The 21,820-nt window shown below is 28.7% G+C and overlaps 3 protein-coding genes across 5 annotated transcripts; 1 reads left to right on the top strand and 2 right to left on the bottom strand.

The window, feature by feature from the left end:
* The first annotated feature begins 2,951 nt into the window (after nucleotides 1-2,951).
* LOC119683116 (alkaline phosphatase 4-like) lies at nucleotides 2,952-4,675 on the top strand. The gene is made up of 3 exons (XM_038096728.1): nucleotides 2,952-3,192; nucleotides 3,251-3,934; nucleotides 4,000-4,675. The coding sequence occupies exons 1-3, from the start codon at nucleotides 3,076-3,078 to the stop codon at nucleotides 4,654-4,656; spliced, it is 1,458 nt and encodes a 485-aa protein (XP_037952656.1). The 5' UTR covers nucleotides 2,952-3,075; the 3' UTR covers nucleotides 4,657-4,675.
* Nucleotides 4,676-5,959: 1,284 nt separating this feature from the next.
* Nucleotides 5,960-7,155, bottom strand: LOC119684359 (MICOS complex subunit Mic25-like). 3 transcript variants are annotated; one of them, XM_038098386.1, is made up of 3 exons: nucleotides 7,079-7,155; nucleotides 6,808-6,930; nucleotides 5,960-6,573 (listed from the first exon to the last, which is right to left on the bottom strand). In XM_038098386.1, the coding sequence occupies exons 2-3, from the start codon at nucleotides 6,926-6,928 to the stop codon at nucleotides 6,014-6,016; spliced, it is 681 nt and encodes a 226-aa protein (XP_037954314.1). In that variant the 5' UTR covers nucleotides 6,929-6,930; nucleotides 7,079-7,155; the 3' UTR covers nucleotides 5,960-6,013. The 3 variants fall into 3 exon arrangements, with proteins under 3 accessions (XP_037954314.1, XP_037954313.1, XP_037954312.1); XM_038098385.1 differs by having other exon boundaries at nucleotides 6,808-6,959; nucleotides 7,079-7,140; XM_038098384.1 differs by lacking the exon at nucleotides 7,079-7,155 and having other exon boundaries at nucleotides 6,808-7,071.
* A 7,311-nt stretch (nucleotides 7,156-14,466) lies between these two features.
* LOC119680594 (discs overgrown protein kinase-like) lies at nucleotides 14,467-16,172 on the bottom strand. The gene is made up of 2 exons (XM_038093499.1): nucleotides 16,092-16,172; nucleotides 14,467-16,020 (listed from the first exon to the last, which is right to left on the bottom strand). Exon 2 carries the CDS (start codon nucleotides 15,953-15,955, stop codon nucleotides 14,702-14,704), a length of 1,254 nt encoding a protein of 417 aa, XP_037949427.1. The 5' UTR covers nucleotides 15,956-16,020; nucleotides 16,092-16,172; the 3' UTR covers nucleotides 14,467-14,701.
* Nucleotides 16,173-21,820: the final 5,648 nt, after the last annotated feature.

The following is a 21,820-nucleotide window of genomic DNA, read 5'->3' on the forward strand; positions in this document are numbered from 1 at the left end:
TTTTTTTTTTTTTGTTTATTTTATTTTCTTGTTGTTTGTTTGTGACGAGATTCTAAAACTCGTCACAACATGCACATCACACGTATATTTTATGTTCTCTATATGTAGAAAGAACGAACAATATATTTCTTTTTTTGAACTAGTGATTATGTTAGATGATAACATACTAATTGATCTAATGTCGGTGTGTAGTTCGTGTGCCATTGACAGCATAGGTACTATTATAAAGAATATAACACTTGAAGTCGATAGATAGTTAGTTTATAAAATTTATTATCTTACTGAAACCCTCTCAGGCTTTTAGAAATTTTAGAACATCCTTTTCACTATAAATGCACTACTTAAACTATCAAATGCCTCTTTGAAGTTAATGAATGAATAATGTGTATTTGTTAACCCATTAAGGATTCTTTTTTGTGAGGAGTGGAGCTTTAAAAATAGCGGTATGCCCGGTTTGCACAGACTAAAAACAATCCCCCTCGTGTGCCAAAACATTTCTTTCCTGGAACTTTATCGGGAATACGTCAGGGTAACATATTAAGGCAAAGATCAATGATGTTACTAACAATGCAACCAATACACAAAAAAAAACTTGACTCGATAAACCGTTAAACCCAAGAGGATGTGATTTAGTATAGTAGTTAGTTTTTGTTCACACCCCACTCCTAAATTTCACTATTTTAGTTATTCAATATTTATTGATGATATATCTGTTGCCTATTCTGCAATTCCTATTTGAAGTGTTGTACTATTGTAAGTCGTAGTCATAAATCAATTGCCTAACTATAATTATAATCTGTCTCTTGTCGCTTCTGTACTTTATTTATGAAGTATGTGCCGCCATAACAAATCGAAATAATTATTTTAAACGCCCAGACTATAACTATTGTAATGAAAATGATTTCCTTATTACAGACATAAATAGCTACATTTCATTTAGTGTAAAATATTTGCAGGTGTTTGAATAAATAATTCCACATTAAAGTATGAAAATTATTTAATTAATTCGTTCTTTTACGTAGCATTGCTAATTAAGATTTATATACTGAAGTTTTCCTTAACCCAATGTATCTCATAACTTTCATTTTACAGCCATTGATAATATATTCGTGCATAAAAAATTTAAATAACATAAAACAAAGCAGTTTATGGATCTAGTATTTTGTTAAGCCAGTGATTTTACTGATTGTTGAAATTTAATTAATGTGGATATCATAAAATAAAACATTAAATGGTTAAAAACCAAGATATTTTTATTTAATTATGCAAAAACTATAATAATGTCATTCAACATACTTAAGTGTCTCGATTACGAACGTTATTTTACAAGATTTACAAGAATAGTTAAGTGATTTGTAGAGTCTGATCACATTTGAATCTAACATTCTTCACCTAAACCACCTCAGCTTCTCAAAACCCATTCAAGAATTTACCATTCTTTAAGATGTTTTCAGATAATTTTAAAAATTAGAATAAGATCTTTATCTTAATGATAATGTACTGAAAATGATATAAGTATCCTTCGATTCATTTTATAGAACCAACAGCCATCTTCTCACTCCAACTACATGCTTACCGATATCCGATAGACACCTACTAGCCATCTTCTCCCTCCAGCTACAAGCTTGCCGATATCCTATAGATACAATGTGCAGTCCTGTCAACACTCTTCTCTACAGATTTCAACAAATTGCCAGGGTATATCACATAGCTATTATCTTCAAGCCAAACTTTAAAATACTTCTTGTTAGAAAAAACGATCAGGTACTATCCTAGGAACTTTTTCTTACCAAGCAGGTAGTAAGCATCCAAAAAAAAATTAAACTACTGTCGAGAATTTTTTTCCAGCTAGACAGATAGATATACATTTAAATGATAAACCATTTATGCCACATCTAAGTATTAGTTCCTTTTCAGTGAAATTCTTTTTGTCCGACTTTTTCAAATACACCGTGTTCATGCTATACATAACAATCAATTTATTTCTAAAACCTTTTTTCTTGGATTCAAGAATATAAATCGAATTCAAGAATTAACTACTATCCAAGCAAATTTTTCTTGCTAGAACGACAGATAAATGTCCAAATAAAGCACATTTATGCACTATATATAATAATCAGATACCATTCAATGTAATCCTTCTTAGCAGACAAACAGATCGACATTTAAATAAAGCACCTTCATTCAGTATTTATTAACTGAGTTATATACTATCCAAGAAATTTCTTCTTACCGAACATGGGCATACCTAGAATGCACCTTCATAATTTATCTAACAATCAACTGCAATCAATGGTATTAATTTTTATCGGACATTAACCTGTAAAACGACCCTCTTACAGATACTAAAATTTTCTTATTAAATTTGATTTTATTGCATTTAATAAAAAGGTTTCGAACAGCAGTGAATTGTAACAACATAATTTTTATTTATTTTTAATTCATTAAATTTTTGTCTGACCATACAGGTGTTTCGAGTATTAGCAATAATTAATGATGGATATTTGGCAATAATCGAAACAGCTGTATGGTCAGCCAAAAATTCTATTAATTAAAAATAAAAAAAAATTTGTTGTTACAATTCACTACTGCTCGAAAAATTTTTTTATGAAATCTGTTATATCTGCCCCCGTACATGAAAGTTTATCTGGATACCGGATATGGTATATTGAAATCTCCCACCCCAAACTCATACTATTATTATTATATTATGAATACATCGACAACTGCAAGTTAGGTAGGTCTTGTAGGTTGTCAGTGTCGAGAAAGGTGTAAAACATTCCTGACACTCACTACCGACAAAACATTTTAGCTTAATACACTCATCCTCTTGGAAACCGAGCTCTATTATATATAAATATACCACCTATGTAGATTTCTCTTTCGTCGTTATAAAAACTTTCGCTTCGAAGATTAATTCAAATATTCTTCTTTTGATTTTTTGTTTTAGATGCCAACTATTGGCGCAAAGTTGGATTGACGCAACTTAGAAAAGTGATTGGCATTGCCAAGAAGGCGAAGGAGACTGCTTATACACGGAAAGCTAAAAATGTTATAATTTTCGTGGGTGATGGCATGGGTTTGACAACCATTACAGCGGGTCGCATTTTCAAAGGTCAACACTTAAAACAAGGTTATGGTGAGGAGACAATGTTATCCTTTGATGATTTCCCCTATACTGGATTAGCCAAGGTTTATTCATTAAAATAAATAAAAATTAAATAACAAAAACACATTTTTTACTTTTCAGACTTACAATGTCGATAAACAAGTTCCCGATTCAGCCGGTACAGCGACCGCAATGTTTTGTGGTGTTAAAACAGATTACGGTGCCATTGGTATGGACGCTACACGCGATCCCTTAAATAACGCAACTGGCAAACTCACCTCAATTCTGGATTGGGCGCAAGCAGCTGGTAAACGTACTGGTCTAGTCACAAATACACGCATAACACACGCGACTCCAGCATCAGCCTATGCGCGCAGTTATCATCGCGACTGGGAGTGTGATACAAAAGTGCCGTCACCTTCACTTGGCAAATATGTAGACATAGCACGGCAATTAGTTGAGAATGCGCCCGGTAATAAGTTGAATGTTATATTGGGAGGTGGTCTGTCACCTATGGGTGCTTCTAATAAAACCGAAACTGGCAGAGTTAAGTTTGAAGGTCCTTCAGAAGATGTGTGTCAGCGTGGCGATAATCGTAACTTAGCACGTGAATGGTTGCAAATGGAAGGCACAAATAGAACGAGATTCTTTGTGCAGACTAGGGAACAATTGGAAAAACTTGATTTAAAAAAAACTGAACATCTATTAGGGTTGTTTAGAAATAATCATATCACCTATAAAATTGCAAAAGAAGAAGAAGAACCTACGCTAAAAGAAATGACCGAAGCTGCTCTTAATGTTTTGGAACGAGGACATAAATCCAATGTAATAACAAGTCAAAGCTATATAGTTCTAGACTCTATTAATAAATAAAATACATTTTATTTCAGGGTTACTTGCTTATTGTTGAAGGTGGACGTATCGATCAGGCTCATCATCAGAATTATGCGCGTGCCGCTATGTACGAAGTAGTCGAATTCGACGCAGCAGTTGAGGCAGCATTAAAATTAACCAATGAAGAGGAAACGCTTATAATCGTCACTGCTGATCACTCACATTCTGTTACCTTAAATGGATATCCAAAACGTGGTGCCGACGTTTTGGGTTTTGCAAATAAAGCTAAAGATCCTTTGGTATATGAGACAATTTCATATGCCAATGGTCCAGGTTATTGGGATCATTTGGCAAACGAGACACGCAATGTGAATGAAAGCAACATTTGGATACGTTTAGAAACGTTAACACAAGCAGAACGTATGTCACCCACTTATAGGCACATGGCAACAATACCAGTTAAGGATGAATCGCATGGTGGTGAAGATGTCGTTGTTTTTGCCAATGGGCCTGGTTCAAGTTTAGTACGCGGTGTTTTCGAACAAAACTACTTGGCTTATATTATGAGTTATGCGGGATGTTTTGGCCCAGCGAAGGACTTTGATCACACTTGTATACATAAGCAAGCATATAGGAGTGCTAGTAGCAGATTACAAGGATTTCAATTTTCAATTTTGCTGTTACTGTCTATCTTTAGTTTATTTCGTTTTTAATTAGTTTAAGTTTTTGTGTTATGATAAGAAATAAAAAAATAGCTCACAAGGTTGTTATTTAAATTATACTTTAATTTAAAAATTAAAAATTTAAGGCTATACTCTTAAGTTAGAAGTATAGGAAGTATAAATTTGATTCAAGCTTATTTTTAATGAGCAACATTTAAACGAATGGAGTTTCTTAGACATGAAATTAATTTTCTGATGCTCAATCGATCGTTCTCACATTATGAACGATATATATGTATGTATATGCATGAACTACAACTAATTTTATTTTCAGTCCAGCACTTAAATGAAAATGTTGCTGTTGTGGCCCATGGACATCTATATAGCAGGAAACAAGAACAAAAGAAATCACAAAACATATAATGTGTTCGGATGATTGTAGGTCAGAGGGAGAAAAATTTAGTGGGATAATAATTGTTGGAACCTGGACACTTCAATATGGCAGAGTATAGATCAATATTGCTTAAATAAGTCTATGGTCAATAAAATTAATTCTTCTCAATAATTCGGGAAATCATAGGCAGCTGAGGAAGCTTGTTTGGTTAAGCTACCTTTTGGATAGTGAATCTACGAGTAGAATAGTGATCAAAATTGTATCAACATTGTATATAAAAGTACAATCGTTATATCACATCCTAAATGGCATCAAATCCGTGGTTTATATAAAGTATTACAATTATTGTATTATTATTTGAGGATTTGGCACTGCGTCTTGGAAATCTATTGTGCATGAACTTAATGAACTTAAGAGTATTTCTACAAGTCGAACTATCTACATTACAGTTTTATTTCTTCATCCGAAATGAGATGGCCACCTAGGTACTTCTTACGTTGTTTATGCATCAGTGCTACGTGAACGGCTACCATTATATACCACAAGAAGTCTTGTCTGATTGGTACATTGGTTATTTACTATACAATGCATTCAATAGAGTAATTTAAAATGTACTATATTTAATGCAATTATCAATTCTGCCAAACCTTATCATCCCAAACACCCAAACTGCATTATATTCAGCATCAACAAACATGTGAGCATATAAAATAGGGAGTCTGAAAGAAACAATACATATATAAGGTAAGATCTTTCCTGTTTATTTAATATAAATTTATACCCACAAAAAACTCAAATTAATTAAAGAATCTTGAGTTTAATTTTATAGCATCATTTTACAATTATCATTTTAAATATTGCATTAGTTGGATTTGACTCTAACACTTCATTACATTTTTAAACTATAAGTTACACTTTATGACTGGCAACGATCTTCCAAGCATTTTTTGTTGCATCAAAAAAAAAAACAAAAAAAAAGTAGAAATTGTACACAATCGTTGACTAATTTCAGTTTCAGGCAGCTTTAGCTGTAGCTGTTTCGGTTTTCGCTTCATCCGCGTCTAACTTAAGTACGCGTTGTGCACTAATGCAGTTTTGGAACAAAGCTACTTCCTCAGCACATTTAAGTGTCTCACCAGGATAAGCGCGATAGCAGGCAATTACCTGGGCTTTGAGGTCTTGGCATGGTGGCAGTTTCAATGCAGGTGATGGTGTAGCAAAACGTTTACGTACATCCTCAACAGCCGTTGCATATTCTTTCTCCATGATAGAATCTGTCTTTTTTAAAGTATCCTCCAATTGTGACATACGTTTACGCCACATGGCATCATTTTCCTCCAGTTCATGTTGTTTTTGTCGTCTTACATCGACCGCTGACTCTGTCGTACCGCCGCCTAACACATATGTCGGTTGTGAGCTTTGGTAAACAACTGTTGGTTGTGATGGTGCCACCGATTTTGGTGGTGGTGGTAGTGGTGCAGTTTTTACAGGCACTACACGCGGTACCTCCTTGGCTGGTGGCGGTGTTGCTTCTTTCGATTTTGCTTTTTCAGCAGCAATTGCATTTTCTCGTGCTAAAATTAGTTAAAGTGAATAAATTATGTAAGCGCATGAGTAATAGTAAAAATTGTAGTAAATACTTTAAATAATTTTAAGTAATACATCGTTTTTAACAAAATATATATTAATTTGTTATAGTGGATTCACTGCATGGTTGCATAATCATTTAAACAATTTTATAATTTTCTCAAATATATTTTTTATTATAAAACAATTATTTTAGAGTATAACATTAGATATTAATTTACCTTGTTGTTTAAGGCCACTCTTAAGCCTTTGCACAACTTCGTCTGAGATGTCAATAACACTGCTTGGATTTGGATTGTCCAACTGCACGGAACGTGTTTCACTTGACTGTGCTGAACCCATTCCTACAAATGTCTGAATCTGTATATAGGTGCTATTTTATTCAAAATAAAATTATTAAGATTTCTTTATTCCCTTCAATGTATTTAATAATGTTAACATAATAATGTGATTAGAATAAATGCATTCAAACGTTTATTATATTAAAACTACCTGCGAAAAATCAAAAACCGATCCAACACAGCTGACAGCTGTCATTTATTGTATTTGCCAATCTGACGTGCGAGTTCGAAAAAAGTGTTGAAAAACGTTACGATTAAAGATTAAATTTCTTTTAAAATATTAAGTATTAACTAATTTCTCTTAAAATATTAAGTATTTTAACACTTAATTTCAACAATACAGTAATTTCTTTGTTTTGATAGTAATTTTCTTCTAAATTAATATAATACTGAAAACAACAGACAATCGTTAATGGCTATTTAAGAGTAATATTTACAAGTATGTATAGTGCATTAAATCAATTAATAAAAGAGGTGTTTTAATATATAAAATTAGTTTTGTATTTAGTTTTATACGCGAAGGTACTTAATGTAAAACTTGTGGAGACTCAATGACATAAGGTTGGAATTTTCTCTACAAATGCTTCTAGTATATATAGTGCTTAGTTTGCTGTATTATTATTCATGATATTTTTCATATATGATGTATTTTTTGTATAAAGTATAATACTGTCATTCGCACAAAAAATTTAAATTGAAAATCTAAGTAGAAAAACAAATTGATATTATGATCAGGATTTTGAAGAAATGTTTTTCAGTTGCAGTTTTATATGGATTTATCATATGCATTGACAGTTATTACTAGCTTTAATACTATAAAGTTCATTTTATAAATTACTCAATTCATATAGCTTATATGCAGTGCAACGCCCCGGGCGTAAAAGATTGTTGCTTAAGGATAGCACTATTATTAGAAAATTAGTAAATCTTTTTGTGAACTGTGATATTTTATATATAGTGTTAAATTAAATTTTTGTGCAGTATTAAATAATAATAAATATTTAAAATAATTTAATATAAATTTATTTATAAAAAAAATAAATAATAAAACTAACACATATCATTATTATGAATATTACCCAAACAAAAAAGAGATGAATATTAACAAAAATAGTGTAGAAGGCATATAGATATATACAACAAATGATACTAAAATTAATTTTATTTAAATAAACTCCCAAAATTTATATTAAGAACTATCCTAAACCATTTAAAGATATAAAAGAAATCAATTTTATTTTGTATGTGACATTCGAAAATTATTTTTTATTCATTTATTTTTTTTTTTTTTGATGAAATTTCACGACAATTCTTATTTTATAATTACTTTATTCCATATTTTATATTTGTTTTCTTCGTTTTTCATAATTATATTAGTGTTTTTATTTTAAATATTGCATGACATTTTTTTTAAACTATATTTACGCAAAAACTTTTATTATAGATCACTTAGACTCCTATTCATTTATATATTTTCATTTTATGTAATGTTTGTTTTTAGTTATTTTAAATAATATTTTGCCAATTTATTACACATGCTTCAAAATTCGTGTCTGTTCTACTAATATACATAAATACTAGTCTGAAATTAACAGAAATGATTTTGATAGAAAGCCGAAAAACCAATTAAAGTACAACTTTTGTGTACCCAGCAGGAAATTAGTTAACTAGTTCTCATACACCTTGAACTGTCAACTAATAAATGTTTGTTTGTTTTTATAATTTGTTCACATTTATTATAATGTATATGCTATTTTGATTATTTTTTAAATACTTAATAATAATGTTATTTATTTGATGAGTGTTAAATGTATATTTATTTGCAATTTAATATTAGTTATTTAATTTAGTTTTTTTTTTTAATAATATATATGTATATATCATTCAAATGTTCGCTGTTTTTAAAATTTGGTTTTTGTTTTCAATTTGTATTTGTTTTTTATTTTTTTTTGGTTGTTTTGTTGCTTTGCTAAATAAATTACTTTTATAACTTTTATCCTATATAAAATTGATTTTATATACTTTATAAATTAATTAAATACAATATATATAATTTCAATGTTTGTAGTTAATATCACTGGTGGTTTTCAAACATTTTATTTTGGTTCTAATTTGAAATAAATTATGTATTTTTTTCTTTTATAATACTTAATTCGTATTTGTAGTAGATTAAATTAAATTAATATATATTAATTTTTTAATATTACATTTGATAATATTTATATGTATATATTAATATATAAAAATGTATTTTGCTTACTTTTCTTAAATTGGACAATTTTGATTTAGTTTAATACTTATTTTTAATTCTATGCACTATTTGAGTGGGATTATTATTTGGTGTTTACTATATATACGGGCGTATAGTAAAGTTCTATATACACAATTTGAATTTGTTTTTGTAATATTTTATAAATATATATAGTTATAAATTAACGTAAAAGTTACCTATTTACAAATGTTCAAATAATGAATCCGTGGGAATCCGTAAATAATTAATTTTGGAACAAACAATTAATAAAATTAAAATTAATTTAGCATTAAAATTAATTTAGCATTAAAAACATTCATTTGTATGTATGTTATATAAAGATCAGAAAAAAATATAATAAACTATAGAGAAAAGTGTTGAGATACCATGTATAGTCTCTGTTAATAGTGAAGTAGTGATTTATGCCTCTGGAAGAATTGTATGGACTGGAAAATATCCTTTATTAGGCTGTTAGAATTACTTAAATATCCTAAGATCTGAATCTGCTTTACCAAACTCATGCTGCTCATAAGTCTTGATACATTAAACACGCGGTAGTTGGAACCTTCGAAACTTTAGAAAAGAGGTCTTCAAGTGAGGTGCTTTCAAAATAAATACCTTCGTAAATTCTTAAAACAAATTGTCTTCCGTACATAATCTTTTACATTATGTGGTAATGAAATTTCTATCTTAAAGAAATACAGGAAAACCTCAATGTCTCACTTTGCATTGCTATAGTTCGAATGCGATCGGTCAGATATGACGAATCCTAAACTAACAGACTGGTGTGCTTACTTACGGGTCACCTGCACAAAATTATATTCGAAATCGATCAGTTGTGGTAGGCAAGTGTAAGTAGTTATAGCAATAAATTGGATAATATTTCACTCACTAAAATCTTATACAATTCTTAACTATAATGCTGAAAGTCTTCTGCCATAGAAAAATTTTTCTGTATATAGTTTTAAGAAACGAGAATTGATAACTTCACAAAATAAAGGGTTTATATTAAAATTTAAATAATTGCTCTAACAAAATTATATTGAAATAAACATTTAAAAAGTAAGTAAAAGTAAAATAAAACACAATTAAATTAAAAGAAATATCACTTTACTTGTAATTATGTTACTAAATTAATAATATTTATATTTACTCATTTTTTTATAAGATTTATATTTTAATTAGCTAATAAATTAAATATACCTTATATTGTAAATTTAATATTTAAGCCTTTTTAATCATCTTTTAATATTACTTAGAATAAATATCATCTTAACTATTATTTTTACTACTACGATTTTATTTATAATAAAATTAGTTAATTATATGATTTTTGTAGGTTTTAGTTTATAAGCCTTTACAAAATGTCAATATTTATTTTATTTGAAACAAAATAAAATAATAATATCGATAAATCTTTTCAAATAGTTAGAAAATGCAGTATTTTAGTTCTTGATAGAAAAATAATTGAACAAATTAATAAATATTTATATTATGAAATTTAATAAAATAATAAAAAATATTAGGAAAATTAATTAAATTAAAGACACAACGAGATTAAGAATTGTTTAGTACTCCTTTAAAATTTAATATAAAATATAATAAAAAGCTTAAAATAAGAACAATAACAAAAAATATTAATATATTAAAAAATTAAAAACTATATAAAACTACAAAAACATAAGAAAAACAGAACAAAAAATGTAAGTAAACAATTAAAAAAAATATATAGAAGTTAATATAAATTAAAAGAATAAATAAAAGTAAAAATTAGAATAAAAAAGAAAAAAATGTAATATAAAAAAACAGGAAATATAAACACAATAAAAAAAAGAGACAATAAAATAAAAGAATACAAATAAAATAAAAGAAAAAAAAAATTAAAATAATGAATATGAAATGTTAAAAATAAAAATTATAAATAAATAAGTTAATAAATATAATATAATATTTGGAAAAACAAAAGCTTTAATAACATTAATTTAATTAATTTTTATATATATTATAATAAATATTATAAAAATTTATAATGTACAATAGTAAACATATAAATGAATTTAAAATACATTTAAACAAGTTATTTATATTGATTTTAAAAGAACTAATAACGTAATTCAATACATAAATTATGTTAATATTACGAAGTTTAAAGTAAATTGAAAGTATATTTTTTTAATAAGCAAAAAAATTTTTAATAGCTTATTAAACAATATAAAATCTTAATAAATTTTGTAAATATATATTTACAATATCAATAAAAAATAATTGTAAAGAAAAAATGTAATATTAAAATATTAGTAGAATTTTAATTACTCTATTGTTCAATTACACGTCACAAAACGAACATATTTAATTTTCTGTTTTAATTTAAGATCAAAGTAATTTAAATTACATAAACAATAATTAAATATAAACAAGTCGTTTACTTAAAAGAACATTTAAAAGTTTTAGTTATTAGCAATAATCAAATAAAATTAAAATGAAAACAAAACTAGAAAATTGTAAATATAACATAATTAAGATATTTTAGTAGGTGAGTATAAAAATTTAATTAAAAATAACTGCATCTTTATTTAAAACAAATAGTGAAATTATTTATTTATTAAAACTATATTCAAAAAAATTAACTAATTTAATTATTAATTTTCATTTTAAAGCTTACTAAAGCATTTATTTTATAAAAATCATATATGTTTTAAAAATTAAAAATGTAATTTATATACATACATATATATAAATATATATATACGCATATAAATTATTAGTAAAATAATGCAAAGCATTTTAAGTTAGTGAGGACATTAGTTAATTTGTAAATAAAAATAAAAAAATTAAAAAAATGTTTTTATATTTTTAATTTTAAAATATATTTTAGTTTAGTATTTACTGAATTCACATATTACATAAATAAGCTTTTTAATATTAAATATTATTTTTTTTATATTATTTATTTATTTTTCATAGAAAATTAAATTAATTTTTACTAATTAGCAAATTTACAATTTTTTTTATTAAATTAGTTTTTTATAATTTAATTTTAATTTAAAATTTTTCAAAACGTTCTATACGAGACGACACTGAGTTGTCCTTAATAGTTATTTCTAACTTTGCAATTTGATTCTTTTTTTTTTATTTTTCTGTTTAGTTTTGTTCAGTTAAATTTTTTACAACTATATTTTAAATTAATTTTAATTTAAATATATTATTTGAAATATCTACTTATTTAACTAATACTACACATACGTTTTTTATTTTATTTTTTTTAATTGAAAAATTTATACATTTACTTTCTTGTTTTTTATTGTTATTATAAAATTGTTAATAAGCAGTTTATAATGAAAAAAAAAAAAATAAAAAACACTAACTGATATAACCGTTTTAAAATAATAGTTTAAATTGCATAAAGCGTATAGAAAGAAATATTATGCTTTAGAACAAACTATATATCGTATGTAAAATCCATAAAGAACTGTTTAACATTCTTTATATACAATTACAATTTTTGTTGGATTTTAGAATTTTACTTTTTATATATATTACAAGAATTATTTATATGACAAAAATTATTAAATAAGTTTTATAAAATTCAAAATGAATATAATTTCTACTATACCAAGAACTTCTATATATTAACTGCTGGTCAAAGAGTATTTATTATCTTTAGATAATATAAAGCAATAATTTAAAATTTTTATATATAATTTTCAGTTTAATACATCACACATTTTAAAAAATTTATTCATTAAAATCCTTGCTGTATTATTTAAAAAAAAAAATATTGCAACTATTTGTCAATTTTTGAGGCATTAATTAAATTAAATTAAGCATAAACTTTTTAATTAAAGCATTAATTTTGTTTAAAATAAATTTTTTTTAAATTAAAAATGTGTAGAGTTTACAGTTTTATCCTCATTCATATCATTAATATATATTTTTTTCTTACTTCAATAAGCTTATTTTTCATTTTCATTTTCTTGTTTATAAAACACTATTTTATTTATATGCATTTAGGTATAAAATTTGCATATTTACTACATTACAAAGTTTCATAAGGAAATTGTTTTTAAATGCATAAATTAATTTAATTAAAATTTTACGCACATATATGCAATTCTTATACTATTTTGTTGTTTTACATTTTTATAATTCTTATCGCTTAAATTTACTTCATAGTTCTTAATATTTAATATTTTTTTTTATGTATTATTTTGTTTAGCGTTATACTTTTACAATATTAACTCTTCATTGACATGTCATAAATGTCGTTAATTCTTTTAATTCTTAAAACAAAATAAAATTAAACTATTAACATATTTTAAAAGAAGCAAGAAATAAATAAGTGTAAATGACAAAATAAATTTAACATAAATATTTAAAATGATTAAATTTAGTTTTTTATTTAAAACAAAAAAAAGCTGTCTTAGTTTGTTACAACATCGCCACAAACTACACTTAAATCGGTAAAGACAATATTTATATTATTATTATTCTTCTTGCATTTTATAAACAGCATGTTTCATAAAATTTTTTTATAAACTATTACTAAATATAATCGGAACCCTGAACGTACTTATCAATTAAATTGTTGGCTATTCTGGTGTACCTTGGGGCCGTACATAGTTTTTTACATTTGCATTTACACTTAATAGGTTATAATTAATTACAATTAATATAATAATAATAAACATATAGAAGTTTTTACTTAATCTATACATACATACATACATACAATTATGTAAATGGAGCGCATGCATGTACCGCAATTTAGTTAAATAAATATTTTATATATATGTATATATATATATCATATATCAGTATTCAGTTATAATTCTTGATATCCAAAAGAGAGTAAAAGTATTTGGAACCAATATTTGTGGCATACAGTGTTTCTAACTATATTCTATATATGTTTAATTATTTATTCATACCTAATTTATTTATTTAAGTTTTCTAATACAGTGGACTTTGTTTAACAGAAAAATGTCTATGGACTATGCGCGAGAATACAATATTCATATATAGATTATGAAAATTATAACAAATTATAACAAATTAAATTAATTAAATGAGTAGCATAATAAAATGATTGCATATGCATAAAATGTATAAGAGAATCGAGAAAATATATAAAAAAAAAAATAAATATTTTTTACAATAATACTTTATATCTCTATTCATACATTATTCACGTATTATTTTATTAATTGTCACAATTTTTTGTTAAACAATTTACACTGCATTAATGATTCATTTATTTATTTATTTACTTTTATTTTTATTTTTAAATTAATATTAATTAATTAATGACAAAGAGATGATAACGCTACGCACGTTAATGTGTTTTTTTTATGTATTTATTGCTAACATACAAAATAACATTAACGTTACGATATATGTAAATGAAATGAGAATATAAAATTTATAAATCTAGCAATTTAAAAACTACATGAAGACGACGACCGACTTGCTAATTTTAAATATAGAAACTATTGTATTCGTAAACAAAAATTACACCACAAAATATTATTTTGCATTTCGCACGTCATTCATAACGCCGCCACCAGGTCCACCGGGACGCATACGCACCGAAGGACGTCTTTCTGGTGTGTCATAAGGTGGGCGCGATGAATTTGTTGCAGCCATTGAATCGTCCATTGTCATACCGCCATTTCCACCAACCACCATCTGCGAGCTACTGCCAACAATTGCTGCATTGGAGTTTACCATCGATTGACCAGCACCGGAGCCCATCATTTGGACGCCACCCACTGCTGCCACACCACCGGTCAATTGTTTCGAACTATGTTGATGTTGTTGGGCAGCAGTTGCTTCTTGTTGTTGGCCATCCCCATCTTGTTGTTGTTGTATTGCTTGAGGATTGCGTGGTCCACCGAATTTAAGTAAATTCCAGTCAAATACATAATCATATGTGAACCCAAGGCGATGAAATAGATTGCGGAATAATTTACGCAAATAACAATAATCAGGACGTTGTTCAAAATGCATTTGTCGGCAGAAATTCAAATAATTCACAAATTCACTTGGAAAACCTTTACACAATGACAGTATCGTTGTGGATAGCTTCTTTTCTGATATACGCTCATATTTTTGACGTTTATTGGCTGCTTTTAGACCCTGCCAAGGTAGAGCGCCTAAATTAAAATACATCAGCACATAACCAAGCGATTCCAGATCGTCACGTCGAGATTGCTCGATACCCAAATGTGTATTTATAGATGCATAGCGTGCTGTGCCGGTGAGATTTTTATTTTCCCGATATGGTATGTGCTTTAATGAACGCGCATCACGAAACTTTTTCGCTAAACCGAAATCAATGATGTACACGAGATTGCCCTTCTTGCCCAAGCCCATAAGAAAGTTATCAGGTTTTATGTCACGATGTATAAAATCACGTGAGTGTATATAGTCAATACGTGATATCATCTGATCAGCTAGCAGTAGCACAGTTTTTAATGAAAAGTGGCGTGAGCAAAAGTTGAACAAATCTTCCAAAGAAGGACCAAGCAATTCCATAACCATTACATTGTAATCACCTTCAGAGCCACACCAGATTATGCGTGGTATACCAATGCCACCTTGCATTGTTTTGTAGAATTTGGACTCGATATGCAATTGTGGATGCTTGGTACGTATGCATTCTAATTTAATAGCAACTTCTTCACCGGTATTAATGGTTGTACCCAAGTATATATCACCAAACGAACCTGACCCAATTTTACGGCCCAATCGATATTTGTTACCCACACGCAATTCCATTTTTTGTGTGTATGTCGTCGTTTCTTTCTTCCTTTCTTCTTAATTTGCCAGTAAATTTGGTTTATCTAATAAATAATGTATCAAACGTTACGATTTAAAAACCAACAACTCTTTCGTATATTTTAAAAACTCAAACCTTCAAATTTTTTAACAACGATTTGTTGTTTGTTGACTTTTTCTATTCCAGTTGATTTCAATGCGTATATGATTTAATCTGTAAAGAAAAAAATACAAGTTATTAATGCTTCTACAAATATATATGCACTATATATAATTTTTTACATAGCAAAGTTGTTTATATTACAGTGAATCAGTTTTAAGCTCCACCAAGCGGGCTTTAACATGACGCGATCCTAATGATCGTTACGAAAAATATATTCTATATACCCTCTTCCGAGAATACAACAAGGTCAATTAACAAACTAACACACATTCCGCTGAATTGCTGGCTTAACCAACTCACCATATTTTCAAGATTAAAATCTTGAGGTCCTCCTCCTATGCTCCTAAACATAAAATTATATACGAGTATGGATTTAAAATGTACGATGAGTGGTAGGACAATGGTTCTAAAGTCGGGAAAATTTAACCTTTGTAAATTAGAGATACTGGTTTATTATATTTCGAAGAAATGATACTGGGATAATGATCTATAGTGAGATAATTACACCAGCACTACTTAATGTGTGTGTCGCTTATAGCAAAGCTGCCGACTCTACTATCCAGAAACAATAAGTTGCTTAAATCAGACCGAAGAGTCTTTAAAGTGCCATGGTACATTCGCACGAATGACATGCTGAGACCTTAGAATAGATCCGTCAACAAAAAATACATAAGGAATAGAGCCATGAAACTATATGCGAAAACCGACAGGCTGCCCTTCTTAGCGCTATCTAATCTGAGAGTAGTCACTAACCGCACGGTACGGTACGCAGATCTTAGATTAGTCATTGAATAATCACGAAGCTTATGAGGAAACCCCCTAGCTATTAGAGCGTAAAAGGGCCCAGAGGCAGCAACTCGGCAAAGGCTCAACATTAACTGGGGATAAAAATAAAGTTTGAATATATAGGCTTATTATTTATAACTATCAAATTTCTACTGTATGATATATAATATCATTTAATGAATTTGGTATATGCTTGAGGAAACAAAATTTTATTTTATGCTAAACTAACATGGTAAGGACGTCACCTTGGTGCAAAATTTTTTTCAAAATATTTAAATCGATAAAATTGATTTTTAGCATGAGTAAGGATAAAAATCATTCTGCGTTGTAAATATAAATGTAATTATTTATGAAATCAATAATCAATTCGATGGCATAGTAACAACCACATACACGTATACTAGAAAATGACTGAGAACAAGGCAAATTCAAAGAAATAGAAGTCCAAGAAGCTACATCCTACACGACACACGCGCTGATTTGGCTGCTAATAACACAAATTATATTACAGAAAGTAAAAAGAACAATTAAAAATAATAATAAAAACAAAAGAATAAAAAAATATTTAATTTTAAAATCCATTGCCAGGGCGGCCAGCTTTCTACAACCTGAAATGAACCTCCGAGAGGGAAGCATTTCAATTGACAGACGCGATAACAAATCCACAAATCCACAAATTTCAAGATGTAAATGAATAGCAATCCGTCGTTGGTCCCTTCTACTGTATATATGAAAACAACTGAATTTAATTGATTATTTTAATTTTAATATAAACGTCTTGTAAAAATAAACAAGACCCAAATTTTGTAAACACTGAGAAATAAATTGCAAAATTACCAAATTTAAATTCATAAATTATGTAGTAATGCCCAAAAACCAGAAGTGAAGAGTGGAGATAATAATGAATATTTAAAATATAGGTCAGATATGCAAAATTGTATGTTAAAGATAGAAAAACTTGTAAGCAATTTTAAAATAGAAATGATTTCTGTAGTCGCTGTGGTGTAACCATTTACGTTTTAAACTTAAATATCATACAAAAGTAATTTCATTGTTGAGGAAGAAATTAATTTCGATGGTAATTATATTTCAATGTTAATAGGTTGCTTGCTTCCCTTCTATTATAAATTTAGAAATAAAATGTTATATAGAGCAGAATGATTACTCCTATCATGTAGATATTATTATATACTTTTACATTTGGGACCTAGTTTAGAGTTCTCTTGAACCATGTTTGTGAAGATTATTAAATTTTAAAAACTATAACCAGAAGTTTTTGGTATCGCGTTTCCACAGCTCTTGAATACACTACTACTTCACATAGATAGCTTAATTCATTACTGTTGAACTTGCTTAGATTTTAAGAATACAAATATAAAAATAATTTGGATTTTACTAGAATTAGAGTACTAGTATAAAGATGTTTTATTGCTTTAGTCTATTTTATTAAGTAGGACCACTAAACAGAAAATTTTAATTAGCCGAAATTAGTTTTACGATGTATTTTCGCCACATTATTAATACAATGTTACTCTTCCTTATGACTCTTTCAAGTGCTCAGTGTCTTGCCAATGTTCCCCACATATTTATGACAAGTCATCTTTAACCAGTTCTCGCATCATCAAACCTCCCATCAAAGGGATTAGAATAGCTTTACTACCATTATAGCAATATGCCCCACATATATACATTTCCTTTTTCTTCACATTTAAAGTTCGGGACGCTGAACTCCACCTCTAAAACAGTACATCGGTACCGCGCACATGCTGAGCAGTAACAAAGCAGATGTGAGGCACTTTCATCATCCTTTTCACAACTGTGTCAGGAATGATTAAATGGGAAATACAATCTTCTAGTATGGTTCCCTAAGCGGCTGTATCCTGCCAACAAACCGACCATAAGACTGATATCTTTACGCGTCCAATTTCCATACAGATGCTTACATTAAGACCGAAAAGTTTTCGGAAATTCTCATTTAAAATTCGCGCGCTGTATATTTTTCGATATTTTAAGTTTATGTAGTTTGGCAGCAATTAAGGAAAATTACTATGCCAAAAATGAGCGCGATCTGTCAGACAGTTCGTTTACGGCAGCTGTTGAAACCAGTTCACCTCAGTAGTGCGTTGCGAAAAAAACAATGGAAAAAAATATTGAACAAAGAGTTTGCATCAAATTTTGTGTTTCGAACGAAATTTCGCGTGTGCAGAATCGGTTGCGAATGCTACAAAAGGCTTATGGGGAATCAGTTTTATCGAAAACTCAAGTTTATGAGTGGTACAAAGCCTTTCAGGACGGTCGTACGACCGTCGAAGACATTTCCGCAACGCACTACTGAGGTGAACTGGTTTCAACAGCTGCCGTAAACGAACTGTCTGACAGATCGCGCTCATTTTTGGCATAGTAATTAAGGAAAGTGCTGCCAAACTACATAAACTTAAAATATCGAAAAATATACAGCGCGCGAATTTTAAATGAGAATTTCCGAAAACTTTTCAGTCTTAATGTACATATTGTTAAGTCATCACATCTTTTAATAAATCATTTAACATAGAAAGAATTTATGATTTTAACGATATGTCTAAATTATTTAGGTATTCTAAGTGATTACCTGAAGTACCTTGTTTAAAAAGCTCGTCTGCCTTGCGATTGTTGAAAACATTCCTATAACCGGGAACCCAGAGTAGAGAAATGTTATACTACGTCGACATCTCGTTTACAGATTCGTTATATGAACTTTACAACAGCTTGAGTGTCTGATAATATGTATATTTATCTAATACAATAGCTTTCCAGCCAAGCTATAGCTTCTCATTTATAGATTTGTAGCAATTAAAAGCCAGCCGTTGTGAAAGTAAATTGGACTGAACTCAAGGATTTTACAACACGTTGAGTGTGTGATAATATTCATATACATCACATATCCTCTTTTTATGTAAGATACACCTATTTTTTACATCTACACCACTATCTATTTTAAAGTCATAATTAAAATTGGTTAGACCCTCCTCTAATGAAAGACCTCTCGACAGCAATGTACCTCTAGATGGACACTCGATCATCTATCTTCCTAATTTACAATACTTATTTTTAATTAATGTAATTATGTACGTCTGTGTTCAGATTTTGTAATAAATAGAAAAACTGACATGATACCGACTTTTCGGCTAAATTGTTCTGGTATGTCTACTGGTACGTTTGTAACTTGTAATCAATGAAAAAATTGCATATACTAATTAGCATTAGTTGGTGTTTGTACTTTATTATTGTGAAATCAATGCAAAAAAAGCTTAAAACTTAAAACCTCGATATTCTGAGAAGTAAACTGTATTAGTGATGTCCCCCCGGCGGTGAAGGGGTTAGAATATTAGAATATTGGTAGGCACAGCCTGTCGTATGAGGCGAATAAATCCCGATGTCACGCCGACACTTGTGTAAGAAGTGTGCATGGTAACGATATCTGACCAGAGATGGCAGTATCTGGTACTACGGCCGTGCTGACCAGTTGAGGTTGGACTAGTAGTGGCTGTGGTTAATACCTAAACTTACGCGAGAAGAGTTTGGGTGTTCATTTATTCGGCGTGGAGTTGCGTATGCACCATCGAGTGCTACAACTTACATTGTAGCAGAGTTTTAGATAGGCCTCACATCAAACTAAGGTGGAAGTTATGTCATTCACACTTTGCTTCATTGGTAACCAGTGGAATTACTAAGGAGATTCCAATGGAGCATACATCGGTTCAATATACTGATGCGTTTGTGAAGAAGACGTTAATAATTCTGGTCTTCTGTATTAGTGATGAAGTGCTAGCACTGTAGTTAATAGTTGACTTTATTGTCCATTGTCACATCGGTAGACCAGAATGATCAGTATCAATCGTGTTTTGAGAGATAAGGTGACATTTATCAGAAATTAATATACATATGTATGTACAATATAATCACTTTCAACTATATAATTTAACGATTATCATATCGTCTTCTACAGCTATTTACATAAATATTACATATTTATTTAACAAATTTCATTTAACATATTTATGTTCTACATTTTAATGATTTTTATTTTACAGTTCAAAATATTTAAATATATAAATTGAAGTGTTGAAATATTTTAGATAAACTGAATATTTTGTTTGTGTTGTCATTTATTACAAGAGAATGAGACATGCCAAGTAAGCGATGAGCTGTCAGGGAAGAACGAAACGAATGCGAATGCAACACGGATACGATTTACATAAGAAAACCGCAAGTCAAAGAAGTTTTGACAGAGCAACGCAAGATGCCAGAAATAAACAATGACGAACGAAGTGCGTTCAAGGGAAAAATAAAATATACACAACCAGACACAGATGATAAAAGATAAAAACGAAAACAAAAAAATAAATAAAAACAAAAACATAAGAGAAGAAAAAAAAGTTAAAATAAAAAACATTGCATCTTGGACAAACTGCAGATAATTTGCAAGAAGATACAAAGTGTGCGAAGACCAGAAAGTAACAAATAAAATAATTAGACAAAAATTTGACAAAGTATGAAAACGACAACAACAACAAAAAAAAAAAAATAAGCACACCAAGCAGCGAAGCAGGAAGGGAAAAATGCTAAATGGGCACTTTCATCAATTGTGAAATGCGAACACACACAAAATCCAATCCAAGTTAAAAAACAAAGAAACAACTGTTTTTTGTTTTTTTTTTTCTTGTTGTATTGAAAAGGTTAAAAAGACAAAATTTCACTGAGTAAAAAAAAATGTTACAAAATCAAAAGAAAAACAAAAATATGTAAGATTTTATTTGCTTTCTTTGTTTTTGTTTTACTGCAAAGCAAATCACCGTATGAGCAAAGAATGTATAGTACAAAGAAGTGCCACGCTCATGCAAACGAAATACCCACTTTATTTTGCTGGTGGATTTATA

This window comes from Teleopsis dalmanni, chromosome 2 (assembly GCF_002237135.1).
Source record: "Teleopsis dalmanni isolate 2A chromosome 2, ASM223713v2, whole genome shotgun sequence".
Lineage (NCBI taxonomy): Eukaryota > Metazoa > Arthropoda > Insecta > Diptera > Diopsidae > Teleopsis > Teleopsis dalmanni.